This window comes from Ammodytes marinus (genome assembly GCF_949987685.1).
Source record: "Ammodytes marinus genome assembly, chromosome: 4".
Taxonomy (NCBI): domain Eukaryota; kingdom Metazoa; phylum Chordata; class Actinopteri; order Uranoscopiformes; family Ammodytidae; genus Ammodytes; species Ammodytes marinus.
The window spans coordinates 21,420,428-21,435,256 of record NC_137233.1 but is presented as its reverse complement, the minus strand read 5'-3'; the positions used below and the strand labels follow the sequence as shown (position 1 = coordinate 21,435,256).

The 14,829-nt window shown below is 45.6% G+C and overlaps 1 protein-coding gene across 1 annotated transcript in view; it reads right to left on the bottom strand.

Moving 5' to 3' along the window:
* Positions 1-14,829, bottom strand: part of LOC307249728 (receptor-type tyrosine-protein phosphatase gamma-like) — a gene marked incomplete at its 3' end in the record, with an annotated part of 357,685 nt that overhangs the window by 53,123 nt on the left and 289,733 nt on the right. The window contains exon 7 of the mRNA XM_080026579.1: positions 9,661-9,818. Within this exon, the coding sequence (XP_079882705.1) occupies positions 9,661-9,818 (158 nt within the window). The remainder of the gene's footprint in view (positions 1-9,660; positions 9,819-14,829) is intronic.

The window sequence follows — 14,829 nt, the reverse complement described above, 5'->3', positions numbered from 1 at the left end:
TTTTTAATGTGCTGCTGTGGGAGGCGTGTGGTTGTGATGTCAAGTGCAGTATTTTTACCGTGCAGTGTTTTTAAAGCTGCAGGTCATAGGAAAGCGGTCACTGCTTTGTTCTTCTCACAGAGTAGGTTTGGCGGCTCTGTGCTAACTTGCTTGGTTGCTCCTGTCGATTTGCAAAGTTAGCTGGCAGACATTGTGTTATAGCTGCTGGCGCTAAATACAATGATTTTCTTTGAAAAATAAATAAATAAATACGGAAAAGTGCTAATAGTCCCAACAGAAAGCCTCAGATCTTTAAATAGGACTCCTGTGAGGATTGGGAGATATAAGTGAACTTTGAGTGAGTGGGTGCTGTGGTAAAATGTTTATCTTGAACCAAGCTGAAATTGAAATAGGACTATTATAAAAAGGTACTGTGATTAATTGTGAGATTGTTGTTTTTTTTTCAAATTATTTGGCAAGGGAACGCATTACTGAAATAGATCTGTATTTGTTAAATACATGATGTCACCAAGACTATGCAGATAGCTAATGTGTGTGTTGTGGTCACAGCAGCCCGCTGTGTTTTCCTCGTCTGTATCTGCCACTCCCCCTGTCTGTCTCACTTCACACCTGGTCCTCATCTGCAATCACGCTCACCTGGTCTTCACCTCCAATCAACTCCCCTTCATTACCCGTGGATTCCTTGCTGTCGGCGCCGGATCGTCCTTTGCGCTACCGTGGTAACTATAACGTACCTGGCTCCAGTTTACTGTCCCTCGCTCTCGCTTACTCGTCTCTCGTTTCTTGTTGCCTGTAGCTGTTGACCACAACCTAACTTTTGTTTTTCCTCTGCCTGCAGTATCCGGACCACTCTCTCCAGCTTCCCGGCGTTGGTCTCCCCCTGGCTCCCTCACCCACTACCTGCTTCCCCTCACTATATATAATAAACCTTTTTTTATATAATCCTACTTCGTCTCCGTCTGCTCTTGGGTCCAGCATCGTAACCTTAACAGAACGATCCGGCCAAGATGGACCCAGCGGACATCGGAAACATTCGTGGAGCTCTCGCCGCCCAAGGCACTCAGGTGGCGGAGCACAGCCAAGCTCTCCGGGACGCTATGGAGGCTTTTAAGAATCTCGCTACCCGAGTCACACAGATGGGTGACCAATTGGACTTACTGGTACCTCCCACCACAGCGCCTCCACTACCAGCGGCACCCCCGCCTGCTCTCACTTCCCCGTTACACCTGCCACGAGCTCGTGAGCCATTTATTCCTGCGCCAGAGCGCTATGCTGGGGACATGGGTACGTGCAGAGACTTTTTGATTCAGTGTTTCCTAGTTTTCAGTCAGCAGCCTCTCACCTATCCCACAGAAAAGGCTAAGATCGCTTACATTATGGGGTCACTTAAGGGTAATGCACTAGCGTGGGCTTCAGCATTATGGGACAGTGATTCCCCAGCTAATGACAATTTTGACCTTTTTGTAGCAGAGATGAGGAAAGTGTTTGACCATCCAGTAGAGGGAGGGGACGCCGCCAAGCGGCTTATTTCTTTACGTCAGGGCTCCCGCAGTGTAGCTGAGTTCTCCGTTGAGTTCAGGACCTATGCAGCCAGGTCAGGCTGGAACGACAAGTCACTACGTGGGCTTTTTCTTTCCGGTCTCAGTGAGACAATCAAGGATGAGCTGGCTACTAGGGAGGAAGCTGACACTCTCGATGAAATAATTTCCCTCTCTATCCGGCTGGATAATCGCCTACGCGAGCGGCGTAGGGAGAAGGCGGGCAGCTCCGTGCCTCCGGTTTTCGCTGCTTCCTGTTCCCCACTCTTCCCTAAGACTGCCCTCTCTGCCCCCGTGACGCGTGCTGTCACTGAAGAGGAGCCCATGCAGCTGGGTCGCACACGTCTCACCCAGGCAGAGCGGCTTCATCGGATTAAGACCGGAGTGTGTCTGTACTGTGCGCTGCCCGGGCATCTCATCTCCACCTGTCCGTCACTGCCAAAAGACAGGGCTCGGCAGTGAGGCTCGGGGCCCTGCTGAGCCACGCCCCCTCCGTCCCCGATTCTCACTGTTCTCGCTCACTGCTGGATGCCACTCTCCTGTCCCTCGGGCATTCCTTTCCTGTGTCAGCCCTGGTGGATTCTGGAGCGGATGAGAACTTCATTGATGCGGGCTTCGCGTCTCAGGTTGGCATTAAATTGGAACAATTACCCTCTCCCTTAAATGCTAACGCCTTAGACGGCCGTCACCTGGCCCTTATTACCCACCGTACTAAGCCCCTTGAATTAATTGTTTCTGGCAATCACCACGAGATACTTCAGTTTCATGTCATCCTGTCTCCCCTCACTCCCCTGGTGCTGGGGTACCCCTGGCTCAAGCTTCACAATCCCCAATTTGACTGGTCTTCTGGCAAGGTGGTGAGTTGGAGCACGTTTTGTCATTCCACCTGCTTACAGTCTGCCCTGTCTCCGGCAGTGGGAGATGTTCTCTTGCCCAAGGAACCTCCCGACCTCTCCTTGGTTCCCCAAATTTATCATGACCTGGGAGAGGTATTTAGTAAGTGTCGTGCGCTCACCCTGCCTCCTCATCGCCCCTATGACTGTGCCATTGATCTCCTCCCCGGCGCCCCTTTGCCCAGTAGTCGCCTTTATAACTTGTCCCGTCCTGAGAGGGAGGCCATGGAGAAGTACATTAAGGATTCTCTTTCGGCTGGCCTCATGAGACCCTCCTCTTCTCCTGTTGGTGCAGGTTTCTTTTTTGTGGCCAAAAAGGACAAGTCACTTCGCCCATGCATTGATTTCAGGGGTCTCAATAACATTACTGTGAAGAACAAGTATGCGTTGCCCCTCATCAGTTCCGCATTCGAGCCACTGCAGGGCGCCACAGTCTTCTCCAAATTGGACCTACGTAATGCCTATCATCTGGTGCGCATCCGTGAAGGCGATGAGTGGAAGACGGCCTTTAACACCCCCCTCGGCCATTTTGAGTATCTCGTCATGCCTTTCGGCCTAACTAATGCCCCTGCTGTGTTCCAGAACCTGGTTAACGACGTCCTCCGGGACTTTCTCAACCGCTCAGTTTTTGTCTATTTAGACGACATCCTGATTTTTTCCCGCAATCAGAAGGAACACGTCCAGCATGTCCGGCAAGTTCTTCAACGGCTGTTGGAGAACAAGCTATATGTGAAGGCCGAGAAGTGTGAGTTCAGTGTCACCTCTGTATCCTTCCTGGGGTTCATCATTGAGAGCGGGCAAGTGAGGACCTGCCCCGAGAAGGTCATTGCAGTGACTGACTGGCCCATCCCCGATTCCCGCAAGAAACTGCAGCAGTTTCTGGGGTTTGCCAATTTTTACCGGAGGTTCATCCGTGACTACAGCAGGGTGGCAGCCCCTCTCACTCATCTCACCTCCCCTGCCCGCCCTTTTGCCTGGACGCCTGAAGCGGAGGCTGCCTTCTCTAGGCTTAAGGAGCTTTTTTCGTCTGCCCCCATTCTCATCCAACCGGATCCCTCCAGGCAGTTCATTGTGGAGGTTGATGCATCTGACACTGGGGTGGGGGCGGTCCTGTCCCAGCGCTCGGCCTCTGATGAGAAAATTCACCCCTGCGCTTTTTTCTCGCGCCGGCTGGTTCCTGCTGAGCGGAATTATGATGTGGGTAACAGAGAGCTGCTGGCTGTGAAACTGGCGTTGGAGGAATGGCGGCACTGGCTTGAGGGGTCAGAACAGCCGTTCGTGGTATGGACTGACCACAAGAATTTGTCTTACATCCAGACAGCCAAGCGATTGAATTCCCGCCAGGCCCGGTGGTCCCTGTTTTTTGGGCGTTTCAATTTCTCCCTCACCTACCGGCCCGGTTCCCGTAACGTCAAACCAGACGCCCTCTCCCGCCAGTTTGGCACTGTGGACACACCGGGTCCCCCTGACACCATCCTCTCTCCTTCCTGTCTCAGGGTGGCTGCGGTTACCTGGGAGATAGAGTCCCTCATCCGGGAGGCCCAAATCACTGAACCAGACCCGGGCAACGGCCCTCCTAACCGCCTCTTTGTCCCCAGTTCGGTGCGCTCCCAGGTTCTGGTGTGGGGTCACACATCGCGTTTTGCCTGTCACCCTGGCGTGGGTCGCACCCTGTCACTCCTTAAGAGGTACTTTTGGTGGCCAGCGATGGACGCTGACACCCGGGCTTTCGTGCTTGCCTGCACGGTTTGTGCTCGGGCCAAGTCCTCCCATCAACCCCCTGCCGGCCTGCTTCGCCCGCTTCCTGTTCCTGGTCGGCCCTGGTCTCACATTGGCCTGGATTTCGTCACTGGTCTTCCCCCCTCTAATGGCCATACAGTCATCCTCACAGTTGTGGATAGGTTCTCTAAGGCTGTTCATTTCATTGCCCTCCCAAAGCTCCCCTCTGCCACCGAGACTGCCCAGCTGCTCGTGCAGCATGTGTTCCGCCTCCACGGGATTCCCACGGACCTCGTCTCCGACCGCGGCCCCCAATTCATCTCCCAGGTGTGGAAAGCCTTCTGCCGTGCGCTGGGGGCCTCTGTCAGCCTGTCATCAGGGTACCAGCCGCAGACTAATGGGCAGGCGGAGAGAGCGAATCAGGATCTTGGAACCGCGCTGCGTTGTGTGGCTGCCCGCAACCCCTCTGCCTGGAGCGACCATCTCTCTTGGATCGAGTATGCCCACAACTCCATGTCCTGTGCAGCCACCGGCATGTCCCCGTTTGAATGTTCCCTGGGGTACCAACCGCCCTTGTTTCCGGCTCAGGAGGACGACATCTCCGTTCCCTCAGTACAGCACCATCTCCGCCGCTGCCGCAGGGTGTGGAAGGGCGCGCGCACCGCTCTGCTGCGCTCCGCTGAGCAGAACCGGCGCACGGCTGATCGCCACCGGGCTCCCGCTCCTGCCTATCGGGTGGGTCAGCAGGTGTGGTTGTCCTCCAAGGACCTTCCCTTACAGACTGGCTCTAAGAAGTTAACCCCTCGTTTTGTGGGGCCCTTCCCTATTGTCTCCGTCATCAACCCCTCTGCGGTCACACTCAAGCTGCCCCCAGCCATGCACGTCCACCCAACCTTCCATGTCTCTCGTCTAAAGCCAGTCTCCACCAGCCCTCTCTCCCCCCCGGCCGTTGCCCCCCCTCCTCCCCGGGTGATTGACAACCACCCAGCATACACCGTCCGGCGGTTGCTGGACATTCGGCGTCGGGGCAGAGGGCATCAGTACCTCGTGGATTGGGAGGGTTACGGTCCTGAGGAAAGGAGCTGGGTTTCGCGGGGTCTCATTCTCGACCCCTCCCTCATCCGGGATTTCCATCTGGCTCATCCAGAGAAGCTTAGGCCGCCTGGAGGCGTCCATTGAGGGGAGGGTACTGTTGTGGTCACAGCAGCCCGCTGTGTTTTCCTCGTCTGTATCTGCCACTCCCCCTGTCTGTCTCACTTCACACCTGGTCCTCATCTGCAATCACGCTCACCTGGTCTTCACCTCCAATCAACTCCCCTTCATTACCCGTGGATTCCTTGCTGTCGGCGCCGGATCGTCCTTTGCGCTACCGTGGTAACTATAACGTACCTGGCTCCAGTTTACTGTCCCTCGCTCTCGCTTACTCGTCTCTCGTTTCTTGTTGCCTGTAGCTGTTGACCACAACCTAACTTTTGTTTTTCCTCTGCCTGCAGTATCCGGACCACTCTCTCCAGCTTCCCGGCGTTGGTCTCCCCCTGGCTCCCTCACCCACTACCTGCTTCCCCTCACTATATATAATAAACCTTTTTTTATATAATCCTACTTCGTCTCCGTCTGCTCTTGGGTCCAGCATCGTAACCTTAACAGTGTGATCATTTCTATATAGCTGGTAATTCACACATATGTTAACAGATTAAACAAATCAGATCGTAAGAATGCAATAGGCTACATTAGTTTCAATCAAATACTATCCTAGCCCACTGCCATCTCTTTAGATTACCAAGGGCATTGCAGACCTCAGTAGCAGATGTTTCATTTGTGTTTTAAAAATAGTTAGGACAAAAGATGAATGAAATGCATGTCAACGGAGTTGGAAATTAAATAAAAACTAACCAACCAAAATACGGATTGAGGCACATGCAATAGCCCAATTGATACTATTATTAGTAAGTAGTTACTTACTTACTGGCAGCTTTAAATTGACTGGCTGCACATTTTTTATCCAATGTACCAACTATTATAATACTTTTCTATTTTACTCCAGAACCTTTAAGTTTTTCTTAAAATCCTAACAAAAGCATTCTTTATAGTAATCAGATATAGCATACCTGACTTTATTCCAGTTTATATAATTCTAAATTGCCTTTAAGTTTTTGTCAATCAGCAGTTCCCTTTTTCCTGATGAAATTTGCTTAATCCGTTTGCCTTAAAAGAGATAAGTTCAGAGTTGATAGCAGGTTAATTAACCTCACTCATTCAAATTTTCCTGGGGGCATATCTATCAAGCACTTTAGTAAATCCGGGAGGTGAGGCGGTGGTTGGGGATTTGAATATTTTAATCTTCCACATGTAGTGGAATGTCCCTTAAGCAGTCCGATACTCATTTGTGAGGCACATATTCATGTAGGGGAGAACGGGGGAATCTGAGGCATCGGGTAATGTGAGCCACCCCCTGTATCTAGGCAACGGAAAACATTTGTGTTCATGTGAGATATATGTTTTCAAGCCCCTCTCATTTCCCCTTGGCCCTGAAAGAGAGGACCTCATGGTGCTGTGGTAAGCATGTTTTTTTCACCAAAATAGGTATTTTGCATGTAAAAGTAAATTGTCTTGCTGTCAACTTAATCAACTGTTGTGCCAAAGCAAATGTATTCACGTAGAAAAACTTCTATCATACGTGTTGATGAACTACCAACATATAAAAACTATGTGATGATATTAGCTAAAGATTAGCCTGAAATGCTAAGAGAGGTAGTTTTTCTCAAATTGTGGTGGTGGGGGAAAGTGAGCCAAATGCTGTGGGGGAAAGTGAGACACTGTCTCACTTTCCCCCACCATGAGGCACAAGTTAAGTTTAGTCTTAAACATATTTTAATGTAATATTACATAACATATGTTTTATTTTAATGTCATACACATTGTAGAAAAGCCATCATGCCAAGGAAATACACCAGGAAGACGACCTGGGGCAACCACACGGAAAGAGCACCTTCTCATCTTTCCCTGTAACCTTCAGGGCTGGAATGTAGAGTAGGCCTAGTTGTAGAGTATGACAGGCTGATGTTATAATCCAGTTGGGTCTTCTCCTGTGTTCTGAGTCCCAGGCTGTTCTCGCTGGTTCTGATTTTCCTATTCTTTGACCCCCAGACACTAGCTGGCTCTAAGGGTCCTGTGTTCTGACCCCCAGACTGTGTTCTAATCTAATTGGTTCTATCTTTCATTTGAACCTTATTAAAACCGCTTGAATTATAATCTGTTGTATTTGATTTTGTTCAGAGTTACTTTCAAGTGTTTAGAAAATTTGCTTTGCTTAATTGACCAAACTCCATCATTCTTTTACTAGTCCGACATTAGTTCTGGAATGTGTGGCTAGCTTTCAGGATTCTAACTGTTACAAAATGTGTTGTTATGGTAGTTTCAGAGTGGAAAAAGTAAGTGGATCAGTTTACCCCCTTGATTTTTCTGGTCCGTCTCAGTTTACCCCACAGCTGGGGTAAAGTGAGCCACATGACAACTTTTTTTTAAAACAATCATATTTTCACTGCCCTTTGTCTTGAAAAAATTCTGCTAATGCCCATTTCTAGGAAACATCCTGAATGAATGGGAAATGTGTAAGTTTGAGTGATATATCATTTTAGCTCACTTAGAGGGGAGCAGATGTAAAAAGTGGCTCAGATTACCCCGTTCTCCCCTATAGTGTATCAAGTTTAGATTAGAAAAGAAAAAAAATCATATCTTTGCCACACTATCTAACCAATGTGTGTTAAAGTCACCCAAAATAGTCAATGTAGTAGGGGAGAACGGGGTAATTTGTCACATGGGTTGGATGTCACATTCGTTATATCTCGCCACCAGAGCGCGCTAGCTCTGAAATGTTGATATAAAAAAGGTCCAGAATTGGGATCAGAGGTCACATACATAGACTTCCTTGGAGGAAGACAGCTGCATTTCAGATGAGAGGATGTTTTGTGTTTTTCATGTCAAATTCAAAATATTTTGCTTCTCAGTATTTTTCTTCTAGGCTTTTACACACTGGGTTTATAACAAAACACTTGTTACCCTCAGAAAGTGTGAAGGGTAAACTATAGTTTAGATTGTGGTTAGCAAGCTAATTAGTTGTCAGATGGTTGTTGGCCTTGATGCTAGCAAGAAATTCAAGTTGGGGTTGGTCGACAAATTTTTGGGGGGGTTGGTTGTCACATGTTATCTCAAGGCTGCAGCCAGAAAAGGAACCCAATAACGAAATAAATTGTCAAGCTGTATCCTCACTGACACCCCAGAGAAGGAAAGAATAGAGCAGGAAAAGGCAGCTAGCAAGCAAAAGAAAAAAGGGCAACAAAATCAAAACAACCCAGTGCATCCCAAACTAGACCAGCTGCCAAGGCTACAGAACGTTATGTAGGCTTATTTGTCAACTTGACAATGCAATTAAACATTCAAATTTGGTTCTGCCTCCTTGCCTTCTTTTTAAGATTTTTCCCATTAAGATAACATTGTGACAAACAACCCCATAGTGTGTGACAACCGACCCCTTGATGGGGTTGGTTGTCACAATGTGTCAAAGTGTCTTTGATGGTAAATTACTTCTTCATTACAATAAGTTGGAAAAAAAGAGAGACACACATTTCTAGCCAACACCTTAAGCTTCAATTTAATGTAGGAATGGCTATTGACAGATGTTTTGGTGATGAGCAATTCTCACTAGAGTAAAAAGTGTGCCTACTTACCCCGTTCTCCCCTACAGTCAACTGATTCCACAAAGCTGGGAGACTTTACATTTTCAATTGTTGAATTCATTCTCATCTTTAAAAAAAAGACACTCAAAGTCTTTCAGATCTATATGAGGTGGAAGTGACTCCTGAGACAAGTTTAATGAATCACACCAACTGCACTGCATCACACAGCATGCAGCTCATCATTTGATATGTGAGTCCTGTTAGCTTCTTAGAAATGTTCAAGAAGTAAAATACTATTTGGTTTGTACAGAGCAACTGGATCCAGGTGAATCCATTGTTATGCTAAATAATCCAGGTAACCACACGATACATGTTGTGATCTTGAGATAGCAGCAGCAGCCCAAAATATGGCTGCAATCAGATTCCATACTTACATCCCAAAACAATACCAATATCATATTTGCGCATGAACAACAAGTGCAATATCTCAACTTTTTTTTTGTGTATGTGTGTGTGTGTGTGTGTGTGTGTGTATTTGTTAAGTCAATTCCAGGTAGATGTGTGTTTCATCTGTGTTGGGTAAGAGTGGCCAGGTTGAAGAAAGGCCTAAGTGAATACAATCAAAACCAAATCACTTTCATGTAAATTGACAAGAGTTAGCCATCAGGAAACCACCTGATACAGTTGTGATCTGGAGATGCCTAGCAGGCCAAAATATATGGCTGCAATCAGATTCCATAATAACCAAAACAATACATCATATCTGCGCATGAACAACAAGTGCAATATGCTCAACTTGTTTCTTGTGTATTATGTAAATGTAGTTTTTCTCACCTGTTTGAAGGAGACATAGATAGGCTTACTGAAGATGATCCACTCGACCACCTTGCTGCAGGGCGGTGTGGTCAAAGAGCCCGTGTAGCGATAGTAGCTTCCCAGGGATGGAGGCAGCAGGGCCCTCAGCACAAATGGCTCCAGGACCGTCTCTTTTTCTATACAGGAAAAACGGCAGGGCAAAAGTGTCCCCATCAATACAACATGATCTATATACAGTACAACACCCTCTATTTCAATCCAAACAATGGTGACTAAGGCTTTTCTGGAGCACACCCAAGTGATACTGTTTCAAACAGCCTTTATGCTATTGATTTTCATTTGCATTGCACCTGCCGTGTTCAGTGTCCCAGTATTGACAGATGTAATTGCACTGAACCCCAGTTAGTATAATTATAGCTCTCTTGATGTTGATGTTGGTTGGCTCACACAATACAATCAACTCTACAATATTACATTCGTAATTGTTGACACCCAGTGATACCATTCACCTGCCTAACAATGTGTGCTCCAAACATAACAACAATAATATGAAATACACTGTGGTGGGTGGGGAGGAATGAAATGAGGCAGTTAATTGACTAAAACTAATGACAATTGAGACACGGTTTTAGTGAGAGCAATACAGAGTCCCAAGAAATGGGCATTTTTAGACACAACCATTGATTCATCTTATAAACACATTAACAGTATACCTGTTGTCAATTTATTTTTCTCAGCTACCACTGGCCTCAGAAGAGATGCTCATTTGTGTTCAACAGTTAACATTAAAAAGAAACACCTCAGCAGTGAACAATGGTAGCAGAGTAAACAACAACATATAGCTGTTTTGTAGTGTTAAGCTACAAGTTTGGTAAATTTAACTTATAATTTAAGTCATTTTTTTCTCTCCAAGTAGGGCCGATCATTTGCATTGGTGGGTGGTACAGCTAGATAGGCAGGCCCATTGGAAATAGGGAAGGTGTGTAGCAGATACATTGCATTAGCCGTGCAAACTCATGCTCAGTATTGAAAACAAAAAAATATAGCTTTCGGTCAGCTAAAAGCAATTTTATTTGTATAAAACAAAATGAGAAATTACAAATTTGTCTCAAAGGGTCTTAAGATGAGTTCAGGTGTCAACTTTGGCTTTAGCTGGTCCCAGTTGCGGCCCCTGAATAGTGTTGTTACACAATTATTGTCACTAAATTTGACAATACCTTGCTAGCTATATCTATCTACCTTGTTAAACTGAAGTACAAAGACAAAATTGGTAAAAGTGGCATGACTTAAATCTTGTGCCCAAGCCTGTTTTAACAGTCTGAGATGAAGCAAAATAGCCACTGAGGTTGACCCCACTGAGACTTGATCTAAAAGACTGAAACACCTCCCAGTCACTTCTAAACAACTTTAAACCCTTTAATTAAAACAATACATTCTTTGTCTGAGAATCACACACTTATGATGTAGATAAAGTTGTATTGTTGCCACAGACCTACACGGTGGTGTCAGCGATTCTGGAGTAATGCTTGTGTAACTCAATCCTTCCAAAAGCTGAACCGTTTTAATTATTCAGTTTCCACTGAATGTTCTAAAACATTTGTATTGAAACATGTTGAATATGTAAGCATGTGATACTATTGCACTTTCTTGTGATAGGTTTGAACTATCAACACCCTGTACTGTAAGCTTCAAATCTCATCAGTGCTTCTTTCTTCTTTCCAATAAAATGTGTGTGTGTGGTTAAATTATGGTTCTAAAATAATGATCGGAATAATGATGGGCTGTTGGTGACCATCACGTCAAATAAAGAAGGGAGTGTGGGCCATTTGGAATGACATATATGTAATTATTAATACAAAATAACTACAATTACCATTCAACATGCCTTGACAGTTATTCAAACAGGCCTGCATTTATTAGAAAGCTTATATAATGTGTTCACAATTTCAAGTGGAAGTACAGGACAGGACAGTGACAAATCTTTGGGAATCTGTTCATCGTAATTGTTGAAGACACCTACTGAATATAGTGTGAAAATTGTACTTCTTCAACATATAGTTGTTTGTGGTTGTACTTTGTCTATGTGACCCAGTGTTTCTGGGAGGGCTTTGCACTTTCATGCATGGCTGAAGATGATGAATAGTCCTTATCAAGCAGCCCCTGTTAGCGGCCTAAAATAAGTGCTGGTGTCAGAAGGAATTAGGTGTTTGTTTGCCTTCTGGGTTACCATGAACACACAGCCATTAAGCATCTGTGATGATGAAAGAGTGTAATATGGTAGTCATGACTGATTATCCCCCTTGATTTCTGCACTCTTCAAAGCTGCAGCTTAGTGAAGAAAAAATGGGTCTTGGACAAGTCATACAGGGACAGTGATGGATGTTTTAAAAAAAAGATGAGATACGTCTTCATTCTCGAGTGCAGTGTTTGAGGGCAGTTTAAAGAAAAACAGAACCAGTCACTCTTCTGCAAAACACTACAATTGACTTCATATCTGTAGGTTACATTTTAACCGTGCTTCTCTTTGGGAAATGACTGTCTCTCCACCCAGCCACATATTCCATGTGTATGGTGAACGTCCCAATCGCATAGATTCATGCAACGGTTTATGGAAAGACACAGGTGTGCATGATCACTCTGGTTTTTCCTTAGATCAACACATGACCTTGAGCGAGCTTGAGGTGGAGAGATTCAGTCTCTTCACTCATCGCACTGTAGGTTATATTGTAACCATGGTTCCCTATGATATTGAAACTATCTCTCAACCCATCTTCATTTTCCACATGTATTGTGACTCTTTAAGACACATTGCAAAGTTAGTTTTGATTTGATATGAACATCAGAATTACATTGGACAAACCAGATTCATTGGTTGAGTGTTTTAGCAAACATGCTAGTTCTTCACACATGTCCATAGGAGCAGAGCAGTCCTAGAACCACAGAGCCATCACCATTGTTCTAACCACATACACAACCCAACGGTATTAGTACGCTGCCTTCGTAGAGGTCACATGTTAGAAAACTGCATCTGCACAAATCATACCATTGGTAAGCGCTCAGACTAGATTCATTGGGAATCTGGGCCTGGGGACTATGTTAACTGATTTCAATTAACTTATTGTTGCCTTTTAATCAATATAATGTTGTTCAATAATGTTCTGAAGGTAAATGCAATTGGTATTGTGTATTGGCCCTCCAGTATGGGGAAGGGGGAAAACATGTTTTGTAACTGTATGTTACTCTGTAAAAGTGTTTGACATCCATCTAGTTATCAACCAACGAGGGATAATGAGCATCTGTTTGGACTGTGTCCAGGATTTAACAGTGCATAGAGGGACAGAGAAGGATACAAGTATGTCACCATTGTTTAGTCGCTACATATAACTGTATATTGACACACCTGTCTGTGTCAGCACTGTGTGATTCCTCAGTTTATCTTCTCCAGGCGTCAGTGATCTGGCTGTTCTCATGACACAGTGCTGAGGTTAAGCTGTCCCTCCTCACCAACACAAATTACAAATCTGTTAATTCACTATGTCACTCACTGCAACAAGTCCCCACTGACTTAGCACTCTGCGACCCGGATCGGCAATCCATCTTTAAAGGGTGTACATGGCTTGCGGTGGTTTGGCCTTGTTCAAAAGGTACAGTTCTGCTCCCACTGCCGCCCCTCATTTCTCTCCATCATCTCATTACATCACTATTAGTCTTTACCACTGCCTTACAAAGTGCCTGCAAACCCTATGTAGAGTACAATGGGCTCCTCTCTTCACCGGCATAAGCCTTTCATGAGTCCGCTATGTAAATCACACTTTAGCTTTTTTTTTCACAGGAACAGCTCAAAGCCACTTGCCGGCTATAGCTAGTCAGTGGGCATTTGTTCCAGCTAGCTTTCATGTAAAATGCAACAAGGCAATGTGGTGTAAAGATAGCGGAGTCAGACCCCCGGTGTTTGTCTGCCAGACAAGCCCAGGCAACAACAGAGAAGAGTGCTGTGAAAAATCAAACCCACCTGCTGTGCCATAGAGAAACACTGGTGGAGACAGGGCAAATTAAGCCAACCACCTTCCCAGTGGGTAAGATGGCAGCGTGGCCTTGATTGAACTTGAATGGTCTTCGTGTTCGATGAATTATGGAGGCAGAGTAGATTTTTTCCAAGACAGCTGAGCCGGAGATAAAGTGCAACTAACTATCATGTGCCGGGGGGTTTGATCAAAGTTTGATTTTGTGTATGCCGAAGCTCTCAAAATGCACTCTGAAGCTGTTCTGCATGGCGAGTGGAGGACAAAGACAGAACATTGCTCTAGGATAAAAAGTTGGGATCATGACAGGGGTGCACTTCAGGGCTGCGTGCAGGAGACAACTGGTTTTGACTGAGGCCAAAAACTATGTAAAATCGTCTAATTTGTGTGGATATACTGTGGCTGTGTGAAAGTATGAAAATTGACAGGTGCTGTACCCTGCTGCCGATTGGCTATCCCCCCTGTCCCCTCTGCTGATTGGCCGAACTCCCCTGGACGTGGCTTGTTATTTAGTGTGTCTAAACAGCAGCTTAGTTTATATATTTTGTAAATAGTAAAGTGGGTTTAGTAGAAGCAGTAGGGGTTTTGTTAAGTTATATTTATTAATCAATTTACAAGAGGCACATTGAAATTCGTCTTTTTGAATATCCCCTCTCAAGTTACCACACATCGGAAGGGGTCAGAGCACAGGGTCAGCCATAGTACAGCGCTCGGTACCCTCCTGTCCGGTGCCGGGGATCAAACCAGTGACCTTGTGGTTACTAGTCAGCCCCTCTTCCTCCAGGCCATCCTACCATTATATTTAAATATGGAGATAGGTTGTTCATGTTTGTTATTTAGAGCTTCAGTTTACTGTAAATATATTGCTCACTGTATTGTAAACTAAATACTTCACTTTTTACCCGTACTTCATTGTTTGGTGGTTGGTTCAGGGACTGGGGTAGGGGCAAACCACTTTTTAAATGTTGTGTCCTGCAAACCATAGACTGGGGCATGACATGAATTGGGGGCTCGTCTCCCAATTTAGTTTCCTTTTAAAATGGATGAGTTTGCACAACTGTCCTGCAGTGACATAAGACAACATATTCTGGTAATATCAGAGAACCTTAAAAGAGTCCAGGTCACATGCTGTTTTATAAATATTATACTTGAATTTCAAGAAACA